The 27,083-nt window shown below is 40.8% G+C and overlaps 1 protein-coding gene across 1 annotated transcript in view; it reads right to left on the bottom strand.

Moving 5' to 3' along the window:
- Nwd2 (NACHT and WD repeat domain containing 2) overlaps positions 1–27,083 on the bottom strand; it is a 147,778-nt gene that overhangs the window by 13,279 nt on the left and 107,416 nt on the right. Inside the window, exons 4-5 of the mRNA XM_026385210.2 lie at positions 3,829–4,032; positions 104–248 (exon numbers count right to left, since the gene is read on the bottom strand). Coding sequence (XP_026240995.2) covers positions 104–248; positions 3,829–4,032 — 349 coding nt within the window. The remainder of the gene's footprint in view (positions 1–103; positions 249–3,828; positions 4,033–27,083) is intronic.

A 27,083-nucleotide genomic window follows, 5' to 3' on the forward strand; every position in this document is an offset into this window, starting at 1 on the left:
CTAGGCAGTAAATGAGATGGAATTTACAGAACCATAAAGGGAAGCAGCAACTGCACCTCTTATTTATCTAAGCCTTAGTTTACTGGGAATGTGTGAAAATTACCTGAGAACAGGTACCTCTTAGCTTGACTGTGTTTCATTTTACCCTTTTCATGTAACAGTTTGACAGCAGCTTTAAATATCGTCTTGATCTCATCGGATATCTCTTGCCAAGGCTTCTCATTTTCAGCATTAGCAGGAGGCTGCATCTATGAAAGTTAGAAGTAAGAAGCCAGTTTTAAAATCATCAAAGAAAAAGTAGTGTTTAAGCACAAGAGAGTTCCTATTACATGGAGGTTGATGATGTGTTGATAACTACGGTAGGCCTTCTATAGACAGTGTCTTATTTCATCCTTTCTCTGTGGCCCTGAATGTTAGAAATTATCTCCATGTTACATGTGAACTTTTCCAAATTACCTAAAGGTGTAGCTCAGACAGTTTTTTGGTTGGACTTTGCTGTCACTTAGATGTAATTTTTGTGTGTAAAGTTTCAAGTGCTAGGAGCTTGGTCCCCAGAGTTGTAAGGGGGAGAAATCTTTAAGAGGCGGAGACTAGTAGAAAGTGGTTATTTCACTGCGGGTGGGGGGGGGGTGAGTGGGGGGTGGAGGGGTGGGGAGAGGGGTTGCTATCCTTGGAAGGGATTAATGCAGTTCTCTTGTGGCCCCAGTTAGCTCCCAGGAAAAAGCAGGTTGTTGTAAAAAGAGCAAGCCTGGCCTCTGGGTCTTCCTGTCTCACTGTGTGCTCTCTTCTGGTGTGAGTCCCCACCAAGGTGATGTAACCAAGAGATCCCTCACCAGGGGCTGGAAACATGGGATTAGGGGGTTGCTCAATCTTGGACTGTCAGTCTCCTAAACTGAGCTAAACAAACTTCCTTTCTTTACACAGTACCCAGACTCAGGTAATTTTTTAATGGATGTATAAAAAGAAAATGGTCTCAGATAGGTTTTCTTATTTTATCATGTTTTCCCTCTTGAGTTTTGATATAAATATCATATCAAAATCATCATTTTAATGTTCTCCAAAAGGGAGACAGTTAAAGGGGAGGTTATTATTTAATTGCCTTTTACTGTTTCCATCTCATTGGTTTGGATGATCTGCTAGGAAATAAAATCAGGAAATGTTTATACAGTTTTGAGGATAATCTTATTCATACCTCCATTTATTACACAAATAACACATCGGGTTTTGGGAATAATTTACATTTTCCTAGAGTATTGCAGAAATAACTGAAGATGGAATGAAGCTAATTAAATAGTAACAATGAGCAAATGGCCCAAACCACCATGTAAACAGCTTCTTGAGGTTTCACATTCTTTGCTATCTACATTTATTCCTAATGCATTCTGAATGATTTTCTTCACCCTAATAGTCCTTCCAGAGAGGCAATATTCTTATAGATCACTTTGAAGAATGCATGTTTTGGGGGAAAAGAAAGATCAAGCATTCTGATATGATTACACATTGCACAGAGGAAATGTTTTGTGTTAAATTCTCAAGGACAAATATACAAGGTCCTGAAATGAAGACCAGCAGCTGATCCCTGGTTCTCCTCCTCTTGGAGCTGCTTGGGTGCTGACTGTATCAAGGCTGCTGTCTTCAGAAGAAGGATGGCTCTCTATGGCGTCTTTTCAGTATCTATAAACATCCTATGCAGTGTATAGGCCCATTCTTCCCCTCTTTCTCCTTCATTCAGCTTTAGGGGACTAATGTCTTGTTTCCAATCAAGTTGGAAAGGAGACAAAAATAATGTATCCATAATACTCAGGCACTTATCAACCTTATCCCATGTTTCTGTATATGATACGAGAATATAAATTGATTGTTCAAATTGTTAAAGAAAAGAATCAAATTAAAAGTTAAAAAATGAGACCATAAATAATGGCAGATTTTCAAAGGACCCACCCCCTTCCACAAAACAAAACAAAAATAAAGCCCCCCCCCACACCTCTTACAAAATAACATAACTGTTGAACTTGAAAACTCAATGTGTGCACAAAGTGGACACAGCTGAAGAAAGAGTTGCTGAAGTGGAAAAAAAAATCAGAACTAATCTGGAAAGCAAGAGAGAAAAAAACTGATAATGTGAAAGGGAATTAAGAGCCCGGAAGGATGAATTGAGATGATCTAGAGTACAACTAATTAAAGCAAAGAAGAGAAGGAACGGAGGAGAGACATTGTTTGATGAGATGATGGTTAAAAATGTTTGAGAGCTGATAGGACATATGAATTCACAGCTAAAAGCATGGCAAATAGAGAAGAATAAATAAATAGACACAGGTTTTAAATTGAGTCAAATAAGAGTGCTTTCAGATAAACAAACATGAGAGAGTTTATTGCTAAAGGAATTCCAAATGCATTAATGAAATTTTTAAAAGATATACTTTTGGAAAAAGGAAATAGCCCCAGAAGGAAGGGGATGCTAAAAGCAGAGGTGAGACAAAATTTGAAACTTTCTTAGATTTGGATTTAGTTTTTTTTTTTTCAAGATTATATTTTAAGGGGTTTCAATGTAGTAGTGTGATGTAGGTATACCTGGTGAAATGATTATCACTCTAGAGCTATCATATCCACCATCTCCTATGGTTACCAGTTCTTTCATCATGAGAACTCTTGAGGTCTACTTCCGGCAAACTTCAAGCAGAGAATATTATTATTATTAACTACACTGTGCTGAACAAGAGGTTTCTAGAAATCAGTCATCTTCTAACTGAAAGTCTGTACACTTTGATCAACTCTTCCCATTTTCCCATACTCTAGTCCCTTTTTATTCTGTTATCCTGAGTTGCATTTCTTTAGATTACATATATAAATGAGGTTATACAGTGTTGGTCTTTTGTGCCTGGCTCATTTTGCTTAGCAAAATGTCCTCCATGTTTATCTGTGTTGTGAATAGCACGATTTTTTCCTTTTTTTTTTTTTTTTTTTTAAAGATTGAATAGCATTCCTGTGTGTGTATGTGTATCCATTGTTATGGTATAGACCTTGAATGTCTCCCCAAAGGCTAACCGTGTGTTAAAGGCTTGGTCACCAGCCTACCTAGAGGTGATAGCATTCTTAGGAGGTGGAGCCTATGGAAGGAAGTGAGGTCATTGGGGGTACGCCTCTGGAGGGGTACTGGAATCATGGTCCTTCCTCTCTTTTTGCTTCCCAGCCACCTACAGCTGAGCAGCGTTTTTCCCACCACATGCTCCCCACCATGATGTTCTGCCTTACCACCGCCCCAAAGCAATGCAGCTAAGTTACCAGGGAATGAAATCCTTTAAACTGTGAGCTGAAATGGATTTTTTCTCCTTTAAGTTGATTTTACTGGGTATTTTTGTCACAGCAACAGAAAGCTAACACATCCATTCACCTACTTATGGACACTTAGGTTGTTTCTGTATCTTGGCCAGTGTGAGTAATGCTGCAGATGTCTCTTCAAGATAATGGTTTCATTTATTTGGGTATATGTACCCAGAAGTGGAATGGCTGGATCACAAGAGCATGAACTGTTCTAGTGTTTTCCATAGTGGCTGTTTCAATTTATAATCCTCCTAACCATGTACCAGGCTTCCTTTTTTCCACAACCTCACAAATACTTATCTCTTGTAGATAATCACCATTCTAACAGGTGCAAGGCGACAGCTTCTTGAGGTTTTGACCTGCATTTCCCTGATGGTTACTGTGGTTTCAGCTGTTAAATTTATGGTCCAGGGCAGAGTGACTTGCCACCTGTTGTGGTTTTCAGCTGAGAAAGCCACCCCGGTGTGACATGAACAGTTTTTGGTAATGGAGAGAAGGGCGACTTACTGCATTCTTATTGCTTCTCAGCATTTCTGATTTGGGTCTGAGGTAATAAGCTGCTGGCACGGAGTTCTCATCTCGACAGTACCACTCTTCCAGTAGCTTGGTCTCCATCTTTGCCTCTATGGCAGCATCCAAAATCATTTCAAATTCTGAGGCTTCCACTTCTCCGGGGATTCGGATGTTCCCATACTTTTCACCTAATAGTCCCTGTGTATCAACAAGAAAGTTCAGTTTAGTGTATCACCAAGAAAGTAGTCATTTTAGTAGTCAAGGCCTGTGGTCACTCAGTAAATAGGAAGGTAGAAAGCAAGGCACATTGCTTCATTAGTTTTCTCTTTTCACCACAGCAGACATTTGATGTCAGAAGTAAAATTAGATTAATTTTAATACAATTATAGTAACAGATTATTCAACATACCAAGAAATAAGCTTGTATATCACAGCAGACAAATACAAAATACATGATTTCCATAGCATGAATTTAGTTTCTTGAAATTCATATAGTTCAACAAGAGCTTAGAGATTTTTTTATATTTATTGGTGGCAAATAAAAACAACATGCTAAATCTTATGAAGTGTCAAACATACAAAGCCTCAAACAAAAGAATTGCTCTGTCAAGAGTTGATAGTCTGATTCTAGGCTCCAGATTCACACAGCTACGCAGGACATAAATACAGTATCCTTGGATGCTCCATTGGCAGCTGAAAAACATTCAAAATATCAACAAAATAGCATTTTCTCCCTATATAACTGGCAACCCCAATATAAACAAACAAACAAAAATATCACTCAGTTCTACACGAAGGTGTGAGAAAATAACAATATATTGCCATTGGGTATGTAAAATGATCTAATGTTTCTCTGTAGTGTGCTCTGACCTTATGTCTTTTTAAATATTTTTCTCATTTGTTCTAACTAGTTATACATGACAATAGAATGCACATTGACATATCATACATAAATGGAACATAACTACTCATTCATCTGGTTGTACATGATGTAGTTACACAGGTCATGTAATCATATATGCACTAGGGTAATAATGTCCGATTCATTCTTCTGTCATTCATACCTCCTTCCCCCTCCCCTCCCTTCACTCTTCTCTGTCTAGTCCAAAATACCTCTAGATCTTCCCCTGCTCCCCCATAGTGAATTAGCATCCACATATCAGAGAAAACATTTGGCTTTTTGTTCTCTGGGATTTGGCCTTATGCTTTAAAAGCCTTACAAATCCATATGACTTCTGACCTGGAAGTTTTTCTTCTGGGAATCTGTCTTTAGAAAATCATTAAGAATGTACATAAAAATTTAACAGGATATTTATGATGAACTTGTTTGTTTGAACAGGTTGATATGACAACCTCAATGAACAGCAAAGGGAAACATTTAAACAAATTAAGATCCATTCATTCAAAAGGATGTACTAAATTATGCTGTAGAACTACGCCAGCTAGGAAAGAGGTTTATAAAGAATTATGAAGAGAAAAGGAACTGTGTGTGGGGTGCACACCTGTAATCCCCACAACTCATGAGGCTGATGCAGGAGGACCAAAACTTCAAAGCCAGCCTCAGCAACTTAGCAAAATCTTTTTAAAAAGGGCTGGGGATGTGGCTCAGTGGTTAAGTGGCCCTGGGTTCAATGAGAGAGAGAGAGAGAGAGAGAGAGAGAAAATATGCAGTCATAAGATGATTACAATGTTTTACACAAAATATTACATATATTTGCGAAAAGACATATTATAATGTTGATATGTATACACAAGCATACCTATAAGAGAGTTTAAAAGAATACATAGTGAGACTTTATAAGAATACAACTTTACTCAAGGTATCTTTGAGTGGATGGCTTTAAATTCACTTAGGTTGTATTATAAACTTGTAGCAGGTGTGTAGATTTTTAAACAGTGATGCTATTGCCTGTTCCTCGTGGAGTCACACTTTCAAGTTTGCTCAAGCCAGTGATTCTCAAAATGTGGTCCCACAGCATCAGCAGTCCCCGGGCATTTGTTAGACATGCAAATCCTCAGGTCTCTTTCCCAGACTCAGTCAGAAACTCTAGTTAAAGAGCTGAACAATCTTTGTTTTAGCAAGCCATCCAGGTGACTGAACTTCTGGTTGTTTTATTAGCTTATAATAATACTGGAAATACCTAATTATCTTCAACATCTTTTTTTATTCTTTTTGGTACTGGGAATTAAACTCAGGGGTGCTTAACCACTGAGCCACATCCCCAGCCCTTTTTCTTGTATTTTACTTAGAGACAGGGTCTCTCTGAGTTGCTTAGGGCGTCTGTAAGTGCTGAGGCTGACTTGAACACGAGATCCTCCTGCCTCAGCCTCCTGAGCCAATGGGATAACAGGTGCATGCCACCATACCTGGCAGTCTTCAACATCTTATATCATGGAAACAAGAAAGGGAAGACCCAGAACTCTTACATGAATCTACAGCATACATGGCAATTGTGTCTGCTATAGAGTATTTGTGTTTAACCCATTTAGTCCCAGGTTTTCAATTCTGCAAGTATTTCAGTGAAATTGACACAGGTGCATTAAAATATGTTGGAAATCATATTCTAGAGCTTACTTTGTGGTTAGTATCCTCCTTAATATTAATGATATCATTCATGATATTAATGAATATTATCACTAATTATTCACTTATAACGTTTTTTTTTCTTAAAAGAACATAACTCTAAAAACATAAATATTCATTTCAAAATTACCATAAAGTGGTATATTTGTGGCTCAAGTAAAGCTTTTGAGGTGTTCCCGAAGTGGGGCAATGGGGCTTGTGGGGAGCTTTCCTCCTGCTGACGTGCATCTTTAGCTTAACGGCAAGCTCATCTATCCACTGGAAGGTGAGCTGCTGTTTGGGCTTCCCTAGGGGCACTTCTGACTAGTTCTGCCGCCTTCCAGAACAAACTTCACCGTGTCTTTTCATCTGATTCAGGCAAGGGAGAGAATCATAAAAGTCCCTAGTAGATCTCTGTCCAAAAGAAGTTCTGTGCAAGATGGCAAGCCCCAGGGTGAGGCCAGAGCTGTGTATTCTGGTGTTAGGTAGCTAGTCAGCCAGGCTGGGTGAGCGCAGAAAGGACAATGAAGGGACTGAAAACCACAGGGAGCCTCATTAGACAGGCCAGCGCTGGAAGTCCAGGCCTGGAACGTCAAAAGCTCCCCTAGCTGTAAATACACCCCCTTCAGGAAAGCTACTGATTCAAGATGATGGCACACTCGGCCAGGTGGTCTGTACCCTCCCTTGTCACTGTCCCCACCCCTAATCACCCTGGGAACCAAAACATCAAGATCCTCATAAGAGAGCTTGCTGGGGGATAATCAAGTGCAATAAACTGATTCAGGGGATGGGCAACAGGCAAAAAGAGAGGGACTCAATTCCCTTAAAAACTCCTATCTGTAGGCACCACACCATCCTCTCTCGGAGGTGGGTCTGTGCAGTTCCTGTGTCGTCAAAGGTCAACGAGTAGATAGACCTGAGCAGGACTCTCTGGAAACTTTCCTGGGACCTCTACCCCCAAGAAAACCGGAGGGCAACAAGGCACACTGTGCTTCAACAACAGTGTCCTTCTCCTCTCCCCATCTCTCTCTCTTTTTGTACTGAGAATTGAACCTAGGGGTGGCTCTGCCACTGAGCCACATCTCTGGCCCTTTTTTATTAATTTTTTTGAGACAGAGTCTCACTAAGTTGCTTAGGGTCACACCAGGTTACGCACCCTGGCATCGAACTGCCCATCCTGCTGCCTCAGCCTCCCGAGTGGCTGGGATTGCAGGTGTGTGTGACTGTGCCCTGCCCTTCTCCTCTCTTGAGAGGACCCTCTCTCTCCCTCAAGAGTGTTCCCTTTTCCCTTTCTCTGTCCCTTTGAATAACCTCATGTTTGTCACTCTGAGTGATGTGTCTGAAATCTTTCTGATAGGTTTGCAAGAAATAGGGTGAAGAGGGGGGCCCCATGGCTGTCTGAGCTTTGCCGCAGGCCTTGGGGCCTGTAACACTAGCACATGGAAAGTATTTAAAAAACTGTTGGATAAATGAACCAAGACAAGAAGACCTTTAAAATTTGTCTCTTACCTGAAGCTTTTTCTTGTATTTAAACACAACAGCTCAGCTCCCACTAGGTAGAGGGACAACGTGGGAAGGTACCAGTTCTTTACAGCCACTCTCGTTTCAACCCATAATCTTTAAGCAGGTACTGCATAAACACATCTCTGGTTGAAGTCTGCCTTGCCTCTCACTTTAGTACACAAACTATCTTAAATAACTGACTTACTAAAGGTGACTGGTTAACTGATCTCACAGATTCAAGCTTAGGTCTTCTCTGTACCAGCCCCAATACCAAGCAGGAGGTAGATACAACCTGTCTGTTCTCTTTGGCCACCACAGTCCCTTTTGGAAGGGGCTTGCAAGGATAGGCTTCACTTTATTGGTATACATTAATACAGCATGAGATAACAAGGGTTTCATAGAGGGCTCTTTTGGGATAAAATTGTCCCCATCCCAACTCACTGCATTAGCCTGAAGTGCAATTAAGAATGCTCACACTTCAATTTGCATTGGTTTTGGGTCATTCTTGTTGATAGGCTATTTTAAACAAAATTAAATTTTTGAAGTTGTTTTTCAACATCTAATGGTGTCTCTGTTAAACAAGCCGACATGACTGGCCATTCTGTCACAGATACAAAGAGAAATGATTTTTTTTTTTTGTTTGTTAACCAACCTATTACTCTTGACTCATTCTGGATAAGGGTAGTCAGCACTTCAGCTAGGACTGTGTGTCATGAAGAGTGGGGTTCTGTACTAGATGATCATCCAACAAACCCATGTGAGAAAGGTAGGGAATCCCTGGCAAAATCCAAGCAGGTATTCAGGTAGAGTTTGGTCCTGGGTGGAGGACCAGGTGGACAGGCAGGATATTAAATATGGGGTTTAGTAAATGATGACTCTCCATCCAGAAGCCAGCACAGTTTGGGAATATCATGGACTCAGCTACCATGACTCAAGGCAAGACCAGCTGGATTTTGCCAATGAAGAGGGAAGAGGACAAAATAGTGACTAGTGAAACAAGATCTTCTCTCAGTGGACCACAATTATTGTTAGCTTAGGAAGGTACTAATTGTTGGCTGTTCATCTTTCTGCTCTAAATAAAGTACGCCCCAAGACTAGAGTCAAGTCAAAATTATGAATCAGTTTTCAAATGTGCTCCATAGCTTACGTGCATGATCCAGGATGCTTGTTACATAAAAAGCAGATTCCTAGGTTCTCAGACCTAAAGAACAATGCAGGTGGGGAATCCCAGGAATCTGCATTTACAATGAAATTCCTACTGAATCTGGAATTTGAGAATAACTAATATGGGCAAAACACACACACACACACACATTATGAACAGTCTCATGAATAATGGTTAGTAGGCATTGAAGAGGTAGCACTGGGAATATAACAGATCATTACAAAAAATCGAAAGCTATTTAAAAATAATTATTTCTTTTAGTTGAACACCTGGCACCAAATACTATAATTATTTAATCAAAATAGTAAGGCAAATTTTTTTTAAAGATTACTGAAGTAGAAAAATATCCTCATTCAATTCAATTATCAAATATTTGAATGCCCACTATAACAAATATTTGAATGCCTACCATAAAGTGGCAATATAGAACTTTGGAAAAGTAAGAATGTGCTGTATGGGTTTAGAGTTACTTATTGGATTGTTCTCCCTGAGTCTTTTTTCCCCTCTATATTGATTCTTCCTTTAGGTTGAATGCTCATAAATCATGAATTAGTTATTTTTCAGAGAGTCCAGACAGGCTTCCACTTTCATCTTATCTTGCTATTTGAGAACTAGCAAAAAGAAATATGCTGCCACATTTTCCAGGAAGAATTTTTTGGGATTAATTGTGGTGATAGTTCTAATGTAATACACAAATTATTTGTAACACACAATTATTTATCACTATTGACCCAAGCTAGAGAGAGTCAATTTAGAGACAGTCCAACTCAGTTGCAAAGGTAGCTCATATGTTGGAGCAGGCCAAGTCCTAGAGGCTAGCGGAAGACTCCAGGTAGCAAGATGGAGCAGCTCTTCTGCTTCCAGGGGAAGTATCCATGAACCACCTTAGGGGTCCCAGATGCTGGGAGCAGGGCACCTTCTCTGTTCACCTGGCAAAGGAATATGTACTCCCACCACTGAATAGACACACTTTTGCCACACCCCTGTGATACCAATGCTCAAGAATTTCATTGTTTTGCTTTGTTAAAACAATTTCACTAGTTTGCAGAAGAAAAATTTGGTGAGGATTTGGGGGACCACATTCAGTTTTACACTGAGGTCCATTTTTATTAGCTATCACTGATCAGTCTTTCTGGGACCCTGGACAGAAGAAATGCAAATGACTAAAATAATTTTCAGCTTCTCTCTATACATACATGAACATGAACTTACAGGACTTAGCCTGTTTGTAGAAACCTGTAATCACCTCTCCTGCCCACCTTATTAAATGTGGAAAATGTTTTCATTGGTCTATTCTTAGATGCTGAAAATGTGTTATATTTGTTGGGAGGAAATACAACAAATGGTTGCAACAATCCATGTGAGGGTTCTAATGTAATCCAGAGAGTTGGGTCCAACGGCCTGAAAAGTCTAAGAAAAAAGTTTAATAGTTCTACATATAGTTTGTGCATATAATGCTAGAAGGAGAAATACTTCTTGATGTTTTGACACTAGATGGAGGTGGTGATTGTACAACGCTGTAAATGTATTAAATGCTACTGTATTGTCCAAAAGGTTACTTTTATGTTATGTGAATGGCACCACCATTAAAGAAATGTTTTCCAAACTATGGAGCTCTTTATAACTACGAACTTATATATAAAAAGTCTGCATTTTCTCTCTCCCTTTCCTTCTTTTAATATAGATATGGATATATCTAAGCCACTGCATTCAAAGGCTTAGACACAACATTCTCTTTTCTCTCGATGGATTTTTCTTTCCACTGGGCAAATATTAGATCCCCCACTCCTATTTATTACATGCAGTTAGTTCTTCCTGGGCTTGTAACCGAGAACTTAGAAGTCTGGGTCTGATGATATGCAGTAAGAGAAGAAATAAATTGAGTCCTCTTGAAGGTGCTGGTGAGCTCAGTATATCAGGTAAGATAGACAGAGACAGAGTCTTTTTGGGGTATGGCATGATGTGTTTGCAGGGAGGTAGGGAGGTACATCACTGTTCATGAGCCAGCCCTCATGGGAGCAGTTGGAAAGGACGAGAAATCCCCACTCACCCCAGCACTGCTGGGACAGACAAAAGCAGTCCTCTGTAACTGTCCTACACACCCCCAACCAATCACCAAAGCAAGGCGGGTGAGCCAATGCCTCCCTTTCCATATGCTTCCCTTGTACTTATATAAAATATGAATATTATTTTCATAAGTTTTCCGCATGCATGATTTTATTCAACACTCAGGAATCTGTGAATTGGGGAGTGTTGCTGAGGAGGACCCGAGGCTCATGGACAGGTTCAAAAGGGAGCACAAGGACAATAACGCGTTCAATGCTATGGCGTCGGGTGGTGGTATTCTTTCAACCTGATTTTTTTGTTTGTTGGAGGCACAAAGGTAGTTATGATGCATTTCCTGGGACTCACAGAATGTTTGTTTTTAGAATGCTGCTATGGAATGGGACCACCTGAATCCTACTAAAGTATTTTTTCAATGTTTTGAAAGTTAGGAAGTACTTACATACCTATTTAAATTTTTAATAAAAACATAAGATACTTCATTGTGAAGTAAATTACAATTCAGATGCTTTTTTCCCTTCTTTTTTTATAGGTATATATGACAGTAGAGTGTATTTTTGACATATGATACATACATGGAGTATGACTTCCTATTCTTGTGGTTGTACATGTTGTGGAGTTTCACTGGTTGTGTATTTATATATGAACATGTGAAAGTTATGTCTGCTTCATTCTACTGTCTTTCCTGTTTCCATCTCCCCCTCTCCTTCATTCCCCTTTGTCTAATTCAATAAACTTCCATTCTTACCCCCATCTCTTTATTGTGTGTTAGCATCTGCATATCAGAGAGAACATTTGGCCTTTGTTTTTTTTTGGGGGGGGGATTGGCTTTATTTCAGTTAGATGATAGTCTCTCCAATTCAATTTCTTAAACTTTGTAAAGTTTCACGTGTCACAGAAGAAAGAGTCCACAGATGGTAAATTTTATGTGTCAACTTGACTGGATCACAGGATACCCAGACATTTGGCCATTTTTTCCGGGTGTATGTGAAAGTATGTCTACAGATGAGTTAGTGTTGGAATTGGTAGACTGAGTAAAGCAGACTTCCCTCCCCAGTCTGGGTGTGCGTCTTACCATTTTTGAGGGCCCAAACAGAACAGAATGGCAGAAGAAGGGAGAAGTTACTTCCTATGCCTGTTGAGTTGTCAGTCTTCTCTTGCCCTCAGACTTGGTCTTACACCATTGGCTCCTCAGGTTCTCAGGTCTTCGGAGGGGACTGAATTCTACCATCAGCTCTCCTGGGTCTCGAGCTCATAGATGACGGATTGTGGCACTTATTAGTCTCCATAAGCACAAGAACCAATTCCTTACAGTACACCCTCCCCCACACACATGCTACTAATTCTATATTTCTGGAAAACTCTCACTTCCACTGGGGTGATGGGAAAATGATAATAAATTGGGAAATAATGACCAGTGACTAAAACATTATCTGTCAGAACTAAATAATGCCTACAGTAAATGTGATCTAGATAAGATTTTTTTTTAAAAAAAAGGTCATGATTTTTGGCACAGATAGACAAAATCTAGAATATTGTTCATCTCTCAATGATTAGAGATATAACCTTGTATGCTGGGTTGTCAAGAACAGATGTTAGCTGATATATTTAGCATACAAATTTAAGTATTTTTCATTTGAAAGCATGCAATTATCCAGATACCCATGATAGGCTTGATAGTTATAATAATTAGCTATTTACTGGCATCTGTCTATGGGCAAAAAAATATCCATATCCCACAGTTTATACATAGTGAGCCTGTCATTTCACATATCGCCAACATGATTCCCTGAAACAGGATACAGAGACAAAGAAATGCACTCAGGCACACAGTACTTAACCTACAGATAAATTCTGAATATTGGGAGGTTAAGAGAAGGCGAGGTGTTAGGAGTGAGCAGGGCAAGTTCCTTCACCTCTCTGGACTCCCAGCTTTCACATTTTGGGTGGTGAGAAGGCTCTACACTGCGTGCTTAACCCGCCCCCTCATCTGCTCTGGTTTATTGTAAGAATCAAACGCTTACATCTGTGTGCAATGTAAAGCACGTGGTGCTATGTAAAGTGCCACTATTTAAACATAATAAATAGGGAAACTAGCTCAGCATGCTTCTATATATGTCCCCATGATAGAACTAAGGAACTGGAAGTACAGCTGGACGGATAGAAAAGGGAGTGAAATGTGTCTATCAAGAAAATAAGCAGACAGAGAGGAGGAAAAGTGCAGTTGCTTAGTGGTGGTGGGAAAGTGAGGAAATGTGTGGTCAGTGGAGGGCAAACTCTGCTCTCCAGGGGGGAGGAAAATGGGTGAAGGGGAACTGGGCCGGGTTAACTGCACCAGCCAGCCGGAAACAGCCACAGGTATGTGGAGTCACCTTCACAGACAACTCAGGTGGGCCTCATGGGGCAGATGACAACCCACATACAAAGTAGAAGTTAAAAGATGAAGTCATTTGTGTTATAATCTCTGTGTTAGTAACTATTTGTAGAAATTGATGTATTAAAATTCAATTCCTCTAAGATGGAAGAATGGCACTGCTGTAGGTCTCTCAAATCCATCTGTTGAAGCCCTAACTCCCGTGTGACCATATTGGAGATGAAGTCTTAGGGGAGGTTATGAAGATTAAACAAGGTCACAGGAGGAGGGGAACCGGGATCTCAAAGAACTGGTGCCTGAATCAGAAGAGAGACACCACAGCAATTTCAGCCATGTGAGGACTTGGCCAGAAGGTGGCCATCTGCAAACCAGGAAAAAGACCCTCACCAGACCTGACTTACGGGCACCCTTCTCTCAGACTTCCCAGCCTCCAGAACTGTGGGAAAGTCAATCTGTTCAAGCCATGCAGTCTATGGCATTTTGTCACAGCAGCCCAAGCTGACTGAGACAGGCGAAAAGATGAATACAATGAACACGATTTTGCCAAGAAAAGATTGGGTGTGTTTGGCATTCATCATAAAATTATAAAATCAAAGATTAAATGATTTCCTTTATCATTTAGCATACAGAAGAATAACTGAATTGATGCTTCAGTTAGGTTCTTTGAGTGCTAACAATTCTCAGCTTTCTTATAATCACATGATAGTCTTTTCCTGGAAACAATCATGATTTAATTATGGTTATTTAATTTACACATTTAACCCCCCTTGCTGAACTACTTACCTCCATAATAGTTCTGTTATGTTTTTACTTAGTACAAGTTGTTTTCGTCTGTAATGAAGTTTCATTACCTGGAAAATACTAAACACAATCATCCTTCTTCAGAAACTTGCAAGCAAAGTCAGTGGCCCTGTGAGTCAAAGAACTGGCGAATAGAATCAGATAGGAGGAAGCTGTTCTGGAGTTTCCAGAATTCTGAGCAGTTTCAAAGTTCGGGTTACAACCTTAACCCTAGTCAGCTGCCTTGCAAAATTGAGAACTGTTGCAAAATGTGTAAGGATTACTAAAGTTTTAAATTGCTAGAGAGAGAATTCATCAAGGAAGCAAAGACCAAGGAGGAGGTGAGCTCATGGAGACCAAGGAGGGGTGGGGAGAACATTCTAGACATATCAGAAATGCCGTGTCTGTGCATTCAGGTGGTGCCGTCTGTGAAGCAGTCAGAGAGGCAGATCTGTTGTCAAAGGAGTGATCTGGCTAGAAGAGCAGTCATGGAGTCAGCATGCCTTCATTCATCAAGAATTTACCACGCACCTAACTTACCTTGTTGGATGGCCAACTGTCTCTGTTGGCTCAGGACTATCCTACTTTGAGTAGTCAAAGTCCAGGAACCTCCTCAGTCTCTGGGTCCTGAAAGGTTTGGTCACACTAACAAGGCTGCCACAATTCCTGCTGTTTTTGCATTTTCATTCTCAGAGAGCCAGACACCTGCACAGATTAGGTAGCTCAAGCGGGGGGATAACAGCGGGAAGCAGGGCTGACGGCCACCGACCTTTTGCGTGGACATGGAAGTGCAGGAGGAAATGGAATAGTGTCACAGATGTCAGGAGAGAAGAGTGATAATATTCAAAACACCGATACAGAGCTGTTATAAAGTGATGGAAAATGGACACATGACATGAACAGGTCCTTCATATAAGCAAAGCAAAATAAAATGCCAGTAAACATGAAAAATAATCATGCTCCATTCCTTTCACAATCACAGAACTGCAAATGAAAACACAGTTTGATAAGATCTCTTTGCTTATCAATCTCACAGAGGACCTAATGGGAATCTAGGGGTTTCTAGGCAACAGGAAGCGGGCGCTCTCAGACACCGAGTGCCAATAAAAATGGACATAACCTTGCTGAGCATATAGATTTGCCAGTAGGTTTAAAATTCCATTTTTAGAAAGCAGCCCCACTACTTGCATGAAGATTTGTGTACAAAGAAGTTCAACAATTTTGAGCTCAGATCCTGGCCTCACTCACAGAGATTTTTGATTTACCAGTGCTATTACAAACAAATAAACAGTAACGTTGCCCACTGTAATTACCAATACACATAATCTGGACAGAATTCTGCTCTAAATTTCCATTTTCTAATTCCGAGGTATTAAGAGATTAGAGAAAGTTATGCAGGATAATTTTAATTCTTGGATTTCTTTAATTTTTACGTACTGTCCTGTTCCTGCTCCAGGGTTCCATCCAGGATGCCATATCACATTTAGGTGTCATTTTTCCTTCCTCTCCTCTTGGCTATGACATTTTCACAGGATGATGACGATGATGATGACGATGACGATGATGATTTTGGTACCATGGATTGAACTCAGGGGTACTTAATCACTGAGCACATCCCCAGCCCTTTTATATTTTATTTTGAGTTGCTTTAGGGCCTCACTAAGTTGCTGAGGCTGGCCTTGAACTTCCTGCCTCAATCCTCCTGCCTCAGCCTCCTGAGCCACTGGGATTACAGGCGTGTGCCACTGTGCCCAGCTTTCACAAGCTTTTTGATGACCTTGTCTATTTTGAATAAAAGTGGCCCCATATTTTGTAGGATGCCCCTCTACTGAAGTTTGCCTAACAGTTTCTTATTATTAGACTGGAGTTACAAGTTTTCAGAAGGAAGATCACAGAGATAAAATGCCATCTTCATCATGTACTTACTACCAGTCTCATTTAGGAATGTGGACATCAACCTTGATCACCTGGCCAACAGTGTCTGTCAGCCACAGTGGCTATTCCCCTCCCTCCATTTCCACACTGTGTTCATTAGAAGAACGTCATTATGCACCGCCTGCATTTAAGGGGTAGGAGTTATGCCCCACCGTCATTTACACACTTTGAAATTATTCTGTGTAGGATATTTGTCCTTTTTCTTACCATTTATTAGTTGATTATTTAATAATTTGCTTATATTGACTCGTGGGTATATCTATTTCATATTTTGGATTATAATCCAATCCTACAATGTTGTTTTGGTGCTCAAATGATTCCACCTTTAGCCACTGAGAACTCTTTCATTTGGTTCCTGGGTCCCTTTGAGATGCCCTAAGTTTTTCTTTTCTTTTTAAGAACTCCTTCTTTATGGCCCTGCAGGATATTCCAGTCCCAGACACACTCGTGTTTCAAGGAGCCCTGCTCCTTTTACTGGGGATAGCACTAGGAATGAGCATCTGGGTGCCAGATGTGCTTGTTGCTATTAGGGTGTCATTTCTCTTAGGTTCACTCAGGTGGCAGAATTATATTGCATATGCAAACTTGTGTATATGCAGGTATCTATAAATACATCTGTAAATAAGTCCATCTGAACTCCATATTAAGTTGCTAGTCTTAGTCTATATTAAGCTAACTATGAGTTCTCCATCATGTCTCCAACACTGCCCCCCCTGCCCATGGATCATTCTAGACTCCCCCTCTTGCTCACCTGTACATTTCAGCCTGCAAAGTGAGAAACCTGGATCCCACCATCTTTTGCCCCTTTACTGTTAGGGTCCATAACAGGTCAAGATGGCGCCTGGCATTTTGCCAGAGGGAGGGGTTTGAGAAGTAATGCCAGCGAGCCATTAAGATGATAGAGATTCCTTAATGACTGACTGCTGTGTCGAGATTATGTCAGTTGGGTCAAGCTGTGTGATCATTAAGATGATGATTCCTTATTGGTTGACTGCTGTACCTAGTTTATGTTAATCAAGATAAGCTGTGTGTAATTGGTTATGTATATATACCCCTACTGTCCTACAATAAACGGCTCCCACTCCTGCTGTATCAGCCTTCACAAGTTGCTCGTCGCCCCCCCCCCCCCATTAGTTTGCTGCAGCCAGACTGCGGCACTTTACTTAACTGTTTACATTCAGTATATGTGCACCGCAAAATGAGAACTGCCAGCCTCTACCACTGTGGGAAATGACTTTCTCAATCAGAGTACAGTATTTATGTGCAGTTCCTTTTGCCTCTGGCCTTCCAGACGCCATTCATTTCCAACGCATCTTGTTTAGAATAGAAAAAAAGAAAACGTCACAGATAAAGTTGAATTCACCTTTGACCTACAAATCCAGGCTGATTCCTCTCCACCTTCCTAAAATACAATTATTATAGATTTGTGATATACCCCTTTGTATCTGTTTTCTACTTAAAATTAACATAAATTAACATATGGGATGTGTTCTATACCCTCTTTTACCCTTTTTTTAGCAATGACTCTATGTTGATAAATTCAGAAGCCTTTGTAGAGCTATTCCATTCCATCCTAAGAATAGTCCACATTCTCATCAATTTTCTCACCTGATGCATAGATTCCTCCAAGTGGTTTTTTTTTTTTTGCTTTTATAAGTAATATCCTACTAACCATCCCATCATTAAGCTAGCAATTATTACAGACATTATGTCCATATAAATGACATCAATTTTTAACTATGTAAGGCTCAGGCTCAAGCCTGGTTTCCAGCTCTATTCTTAAAACATGGATTCCAGTGCCTGGGGGGCCTGGTTTGTGCAGTTGGCCAGGTCCCTCTCCTGGGTAGGAGGCAATGCACAGTGCCTGGCCCACAGCAGGCTCTGGCTTCTCTTCCTGCTGCCCCACAGGGGTCAGCCCAAGTCAGCAAATCTGAGGGGTCTTTCAAGCTGCCTGTGAGTGTGCAGATCCTCAGCCTTTCAGCTCTGCTCTGAAAGCCTTAAAAAAAAAAAAAAGAAAATGAAAAAAGAAAAGCTGAATTGCCCATGCATACTGCTGGTCCACAGTTCCAAGAACAGTTTCTTCTTTACAACTGGGAACAGAGCATACGGGCCTGGCAGGAAGCCTGGCATGTGCATCTCCGGACAGAGGGAAAGCTGGCTAAGAGTTAACCATCCACACGATGACCCTGAGATATTAATGGGCATTCATGATCATGGCTTGGGCTCTTGACCTTTGGTGTTACAAGCGTTCCCTCTAGAACATGCCTAATCTTTAACTGGAATTTCACATTTGTAAATTCTGGATATGGAGTATCTTTTGCCTATTTATAAAGTAACAAGTCATTAATCTGCCACCACCAGCTTTTCCAGATGAAGGAGAATATGAACTAACTACCCATACACCATTAACTCATTTGAACATTATATGTTGTGTTACTTCTTCCACTTTAAACTGAGGCAGGCATCTGAGGATCAGAGAGGTCAAGTACCTTGCCTAAGAACCCACAGCTGTTTAAAGGTGGTGGAAGACTCTGAACCAGGTCTTTGTAATTCCAAAGTCCATGCTCTTTGCTCCCATACCAGGCTTTGTTTAGGGAGATTTCCAAATAGTCAGTTTATTCCATTAGAAATGTTACAAACTCTTTAAAACAATTTTCAACAAGAAAATTCCCTACATTGCCTTTTAAACTTCCACTTAACTCCAATATGTCTTAGACGACATCGGATGTGGTTTCACTCTTATCAATGAAGCAGTGCTAGCCTTGGTGAAGAGCAAAGGCTCTCGACTGTGTGACCTCAGGCAAGTTGCTTCACCTCTCCATGATCCAGTGCTCTCATCTGCTAAGTACAGATTACAACAGCTCAGACGGTTACCCTGTGGATTAATAGCATTAATATAAATAAGAGAATCAGAATGGTAACTGACACATAAATGCTTTATAAAGGCCAAGTATCGCACAATGGGCTGATCCAATTCTGTTACATATTTTTTTTTTTCCATTTTCTATTTGTCCAGCTTCGAATTGTCATTTTTCCTGCTGGCTCTAGAGCCACTTCCAGCAATCCTCCTTCAGGAGATCAGCTGTGGGATGAGAAGCAGACACACCATCCTTGACGGAGCTGGATGCTGAGTCTGCCAAAATTCACATTGTTACAGCTACTTCTGGAGTCTAAAGGTAATGTGTCTTTGCTTATTTCTGAGTGTTGGGTTTTTTGAAGGGCTGGCTGAAGTGACTGGCAGGTTGATCTTCAGATGAAGGAGGGTGTCATCCCATGTAAGAAGAGGCTGTCCAGTGCAGGCACTGATTATTTTTAAAATTATTATGAAAATTTTCAAATATATCCCAAAACAGAGAGACTAGCATAACAATCCCCATATACTGCCAATTTCAACAATTATCAGTATTTTGATAACCCCCTTTTTTAATCCATCATCTTTAGGAATATTGTCACTTGGTGGTAACAAAATACTTTGAATTCCTAACTTAAAAATATATTTCATGATAGTGTCACGATGTAACTACAATCAACAGAATGGACTGTAATCTCTTAATTTAATCCCTCATCCAGTCAACATATATATTTCCCCAGTTGCTTCAAAAATTTCTTTTTCAGTTGCTTTGAATTAAGACGCATAGTCCATGCACTGCATCAGGTTTGCGTGTGTTTTAAATTCATGTTATTCTGTCACATCCCCTCTCCCTCTCATGTTACTGATTAGCCAGGTAAGCAGTGGTTTTCAAAGTGTGCTCCCTTGAAGTGCTTCCTGGGAATTTGGTACAAATGTCAATTTTCTTCTGAGGTCTTAGTAAGCACGGGCTTTGGGAATGAGGCCCAGTGATTTAAGAAGCCCTCTGGGGCCCTGATGGGGTACCGCTGCTATTGAATATCCTATACTCACATTGCTTCTCACCTTCTTCAATTAGGCCCCCTGCTTCTTATAAACTGGTGCTAGATTGAAAGCTTTGACTATATTCATGTTTAATATGTGTAGGGCAAGAAGACTTCACAGGTGTAATGTCCTTTCTTACCGTGTTAATCATGAGGTACCCAAGACCCTCGGACCCAAGGTTAGTGACATTCGAGACCAACCAGTGCTATAGACTTAGGTGTGTTTCAGCCAGTGGTTTTACCATCCACTGGTGACTGCTGTCTAGACCAGTCACTTTCTTTGGGATTGTAAGAGAATGATTTTCTAATAGATTCATTCTGCACTTGCTAATCATTTCCAGCCTTTTAGGCTCCTGCTATTGCTTATTTGGGGACCATGTCAACTTTCTCAATCTTGGGAATAACAGCACCTAACTCAACATCATGGGAAATGCTCAGTTAGTGCAGTTAATATTTAACTCTGTTTTTTTTCTTCAGTGCTGAGATTGAACCCAGGGCTTCACGCATGCTAGGCGAGCACTCTACCACTGAGTTATGTTCCCAGACCCAGTGCTATTTATGTTGTAAAAATAAAAGCTCTATTATGTTATGATTGCCAGGCTTCTAGTTGTCTCTCAAAAGCACCCTCCACATTTATAACTATGAGCATTTACTTGGCTGCTGTCTCCATCTAAAAGGTCCTTTACAGCCCGTCCCAATTTATCCATTTAAGGGAAGGCTGGCACGAGTAGGGATTGGCTGAGGAATTTGGACTTCATTCTACAGCTCTGTTACTATGGCTTGATCAACCACAAGGTGCCAACTGCTACTGAAAAAGAAATACTAGAGTTTGTGAATCAAAGTTTGATTAGGGCTATTAACAGTGTCATGCTTCCTAGCTTCCCTATTCCTTAATGGTATTAAAAGGTGTTTGGAGATCTGCAAATTGTACAGGACTTGAAGTCCATCTTGGTTATGCCACAGGCCATAAAAACAGCTGTCTCTGTCCAGAAGAGTACTCACAAATGTGAACCCATCCCAGGTGTGTGTATTGGAGAAATGAGTGCAGAGTGGCCCCTCTCTGCATCTAAGGTGAGCTATGTCTTCTCGGTCCACTCTAGAGGGGATCTTAGCTTTCCACTGTGTTTTAAGTTGCCCCAACTTTATATAAACCCTTTCCACTGGGAAAACTAGACCTGACTCCTAGGATTCCATTTCCTCCTATAAAAGGACCATCAAGGTCCTGTTAGAGTCGATAGCTTGTTTGGTGCCCTTAGGTATCTGCATGTGTGTTTGCTTTAATGAATTCTACTTTTGGCCAGATGTTACCCCTTAGCTGGCCTCTACCTGTCCACCTGAGCTAAATTAGCCTTTAAGGATCTATTATAATACCCACATTGTTTCCCTGACCCAACAAGCTAAGATGACCTTTCTAAAATGTGTTTTCTTATTCATTAAGTTTCTCCTCTATTGCAAGTTTCAAGAATGCAGGGTTCTTGTCTGTCTTGCTCACAAATATTCTCATGTGTACCAGGCACATATGAAGGTCTCAAAAATATCTGTTGGGTGAAAGAAGGGTGGCTCATGGGAGTGGCAAGCTGTGGGCTGGGCAATCTTCCCAGTATCTTTGTTCCAGTAGATTTTATTCTTGGCAATAATAGGAAGATGTGAACTGTCTACCTCTTTCACCTAGAGGGTTAATTCTGTAAGTTGGGACCTCTAACCATTAAGTAGTTCTCATGGTCGTCAAAGTACTGTGCACTTTGCTATATAATTATTACGAAATAGGATTTATCAAGCTCAATAAGTAGCAGATTTTATATAACAAAAGTTGTTGTAAAATAATGGTGATGGTAAAAACAGCAATAGGCTGACCTTGGTAGAAAGCTTAGGAAGAATATAGTATGACAATTCCCTTTAGAGATGAGGAAACTGAGTTTTCCTAAAAGGTTAAGTGATATGAGACCCACGCAGGTGGCTTTGTGGGGAGGAGCCAGGGCTGTAATTTAGAATTTCTAATCCCAGTCTGATCTTTCTACTTGACACACAAAAAAGGCTCCTTCATGAGACTATCTGATAAGAATTTAAATCAACAGTTAAGAATTCTGGATGTAGGTGATTACATTGCACTGAAGTAATATTGCAGAAGAAGATGTCTAATGGAAATGAGCTAACCTTCTTTTGTTCCTTATAGTACCTCCCTGATTATCCATTTGGTTAATAGCGCACACTTCAATTCAGTGCTTCAACATCTAATTTTGGTTAATTACCATGTTTGGCACTGGGAAAGACTTAGAAAAATGAAAAGGACACCATGCCTGATCTCAGGCACAAACAACTCATCACCACGGAAGGCGGCACTACCATAGAAGTGTAAGATGGGTACACAGAGGTGGGTGCCATTGATTTGAACTGAAGCAAGAGGGACAGTTTCATTTGAGGATGAGGATTTCAATAAGCGGAGAGAGGATGCTACAGATGGAGAAATGGTAAGAGCAGAAGTTCAGAGGTCTGAAGGTGAGTGCAATGCTCAAAGAACCAGAGAAGCGTGCATGGGTAGTCATTCTGGGAAAGAAAGTTCAAGGCCTCAAGGTGGACGTGGAGGACCTTGAGACTCAGAAATTTTTTTCTAATTCTTTTTGGATACCCCTGAGTTTTTGACATGTCTTTTACCAAGACAACTCTGGTGTAGAATTCTAGGAAGAAAGAAGTGATAGAAGGAGAGACTGGTGAGAGAAGATGAAGTTCTCAACCTGGGGGTGTCAAATGGACAGGGAACGAGAGCGAGAGATGGGACACAGAGTGTGAATTTGTAAACCTTGTGGAGATGCTAGGGGACAGGACTGTATGGAAAGTACAAGAGACAAAGGGGTAACTGGTGGAGAAGATCTGGGGGCATTTGAGGCTCAGGTGGTATCTTTGGAGAGAGACTCCTATTGTTGAGATGGTTGGCAAACAGGGATAAATGGAGGTGAGGAGATTTCCTGAAATGAAGATGAGTAGGAGCAGCCAGAGCTTTCTTGGCAGATGTCCTCTGTTGCTCTATAAAGAGGGAAATGAGATCTCTAGCTGCTGTGGTGCGAACACGGTTTGTTCTAACCCAAACGCATGCTGAGGTTTGATCCCCAAAGTCATGGTGCTAAGGGATGTTGGGGTATTTAGGGGGTGTTTGGGGTCCTGGGGGCAACACTCTCAGAAGGATGAATGCCCATCTCTCACAGGAGTGGGTTAGGTCTCATGGGACTGGATTAGCTACTCTGAGAGTGAGTCTTATAAAGGAAGGTTGCCCCATGTGTCTGGCCTCTATGCCCGTGACACATCCCCTCTGCTTCTCTGCCATGTGGTGATGAGTCACGAGCTCCTCCTCAGAGGCGGGCACAGAGCTGTTTAGACTTCCCAGCCACCAGAATTTGGTGCCAAATAAACCTCTTTTCATTCTACACTACCCAGCATTAGGTTTTTTGTGAGCAACACAAAATGGGCTAAGACACTGGCCAAGGGGGATAGAGAGCAGATAAGTTCAGGGACTGGATAACTGAAAAAGGAACTACATGAAATAGACATTCTGGGCTGTTCCAGGAGGTGTGGTCCCTATTTAATGAGTAGTTTATTGACACTACATATCTTTTTTTTTTAAATATGAGCATCCTCCTCACTTGTTCTGGTTGGCAAATATCAGTGTCCGGTACAAGATGACCACACAACATCAATTAATGACAATATACACTGAACCCTTCAGGCTCCTGCTTGCCCAGGGAAGCCCATTTAAGTCCACTTTTAAGCAGAATTGTAAGACCCAAAACAACAACAACAAAAAAATTAAAACTATTGTTCTTTAGGGAAAGGCTATCTGGTTTTTTCCAATCCTCATCTCAAGGAATGCAAATTGACTGAGGTTAAAACACATGTACATTCCATTTTGTTTACGATGCATTATTAGTCACAATAAAAGCCAAACACTCTGCCATGGCTTCCATAAAACACCCATTTGTCAGCCACATGTCAAGAGCAGGTACACAAGGAAATTAGTCACAAAGTTGAAATCAAGTGTTTGAGAATTCTTAGCTGGCTTTCTAAACCTTGGCAAGAGTTAGGAATAATTTTATTTAAAAAATGGTCCTTCTAAGTAAATTGATGATGACCAGGGACTCTGTGTCATTCGAGGGAGGACATAAATGCCACCACTCCAATTTTTGAGTATGGATGGGCAATTCCTCCCCACTGCAGTTTTGTTAATAGCCACAGGCAAATGGGAAAATCTGCAGAATGAGCTTGATACCCCAACATACAACCCAGAAAGGTAATTTCTCTTTATTTTCCCAGTGGGAAGACTGCTAGGAAATTGAGCTGTTAGCTCTGGGCTTCTTCATTATTTAAGACATACAGGACAGACAGTAACCCATTTGGAGGAATATTAGAGTGGATGGGAAGGCAAACTAATAAGGGGTTTTACAAGAAGCAATTTACCCTTGTGTATCTACTTAGATTCATTCCATTTCCAAGGCTGTTGAAGCTTCAAGTTTTGAGATGTTTGGGGATACAGAGTCTACAGTCTGGCTTAGGTGGTTACCTGCTACTGATTGACTTAGATGCTATGAGAGACAGAAAAGAAGCATCTGGAAACATGAGAATGGCAAACGTGGAGCACCATGCTCAAACCTGAGTCTGCACCAGAACCACCAGACAGCTGGGCACAGCCCTGATCTCTGGGCCTCACCCCAAGAGTTTCTGATTCTGTGTAGGTTTGCACCTTTCTCAGTAAGATGCCCTGCTTCCTTTTTATCATATGAAGAAAGATATGAACTTGACTATGTTCCTCTTTTTGTCCTGGTAGCCAAGAAACCTTGCAAGTTTTCTATTCAAACCTGGGCACTTCCCTTGAATGCATTTCTGATGTAGTATTTTCTCTCTAGCTCCTTATATCTTAGCCCGCCATTTCTCTTAAATCTCCTTTAATGTAAACACAACAAAAACAAACAACCCCCTTCCAAAACCAAAAACTTTCTTTTCACATAAGATCCTGTCAAGTCTCTTTGGTGTAGCTACGGTTATATAAAACAAATCTATATAGTTATAAGATTTGCAAAGTATGTAAGCATCTATTTATATAGACAAAACTGATCTTCAGGCAAGATATTCTTTTTGTGGTAAAGAACAAAGGGCTTTAAAACCAGACTCCTGGGATCGGAAACCTGCCCCTGCCCTACTGGCACGTGGCTCTGGATGAGTAATATTTTTTTTCCTCCTGTTCTGGGGATTACCCAGCTATATTTTGTATTTTATTTAGAGACAGGATATCACTGAATTGTTTAGTGCTTTGCTTTTGCTAAGGCTAGCTTTGAACTCCCCATCCTCCGTCTCAGCCTCTCAAGCTGCTGGGATTACAGGCATGGGCCACCACATTTGGCATAGATGAATAATTTTAACCTCTCTAAGGCCTCTGGTCTCATCAGTAAAATGGCTTTGTTATAGTACCAACCTCTCAAGAGTTGGGAGGATTAGTTAATGCTTTGAAGAAAGCCTGGCCCACAGCAAGCATTTAGTAAATGTTAGCTATTTTAATTAGAAACTGTGATGTTCAAACTGTGCAACACACTCAATTATAAAATTAAGTGATGTGCTTCAATCACAGGTCCATGTTTCTGGGCAACTGGAGATCTGTTTTCAATTTGGAATTAATTTAGAAGATATGCTTCTATTAAATGATGTTCATGATAAAACCCTTCTACAACCACAGTGTGGCCATTGCAGAACCCAGAGGCAATGGAGGGAGAGCAACAGAGAGATGCAGTACATGGGCAGGGGACTGTTCCCAGGCAACCAGTTGCTAGGGGCAAGCATTTGGCAAAGGGTGCTGAAGAAATGCAATTTCTTTGAACAACATCAAATGAAAATACTCTGTGCTCACAGTGAACTTTTTCTGGCAAGTACAATTCAAGCCCACAAGAGAACACAGAGTCTGAGTGACACAGAGGAAATCTGGAGTTGACCATGATAGATTGAGTTTCCTATTTTTGGAAGGACAGTTTGGAAACTCAGATCACAATCAGATGGATAGTGTATGTGGCTGTATAAAATTCTCATTTCACCGTATGTGCTGTGACTCTCATGCAGTCCTTCTGATTTATCCATCGAGTACTGAGCTAAAGAACTATTCCAGGTACTCATAAACAGAATTTTTCCCCCAGTGGATAGCATTCAAGGACTACCAGAGGTAAATAATGGTTCCTACAGTGAGCAAAACAAGTTAGGCATGAGTCTTTGTAGAATTACGTGGAATGTTAAATAGGGCTGCATTAGTCAGTGTCCTCCAGAGAAACAGAATAGGATATGTGCATTAATCTTTTTAAATCTAATTTTTTTCCTAGGGAATTGATTCATGTCACTGTGGAGTTGTGTGGGCTAGCAAATCCAAAATCTGCAGGGTGGGCTGGTAGGTGGGAAACCCAAGGAAAAGCTGATGTTGTACATCAAGTTGGAACACATCTGGAGGCAGAATTCCCTCTTCCATGGAGGACTTGACTGGATGTGGCCACTCTCATTACAAAAGATAGTGTGCTTTACTCAAAGTCACCGGATTTAAATGTTAATCTGATCTAAAAATACCTTTATGGTAACACCTAGATTATTATTTGACCAAATGTCTGTGTACTTTGGTTTACTCGGTTTAAAGCATAAAGTTAATCATCGCAAGGGCTCTTCCTGGGACCTCAGAATCTTCACTGAAACACAAATAAAGGTAATTGAGAGTCTTGAATTGTGGTAAATAGGAGCTTCTAGACCCAACTCCTGCACTAAATAAAAAGTGGTCACCCTGTTCTTGAGACTCTTAAATCCGACACCCACACCCAGTGTAAAGGAGACTGGGAAATGGAAGGGATTCACTGGGAGGATTTGGAGGAGTTGCCTTGCTCTTTCCACAGATTGATTAGTTCTTCTCTTATCCCCACCCCATTATGGGAGGGTAGTTCTACCTGTAGAGATTGGGAAGGCCA

This window comes from Urocitellus parryii, chromosome 10 (genome assembly GCF_045843805.1).
Source record: "Urocitellus parryii isolate mUroPar1 chromosome 10, mUroPar1.hap1, whole genome shotgun sequence".
Classification (NCBI taxonomy): Eukaryota; Metazoa; Chordata; class Mammalia; order Rodentia; family Sciuridae; genus Urocitellus; species Urocitellus parryii.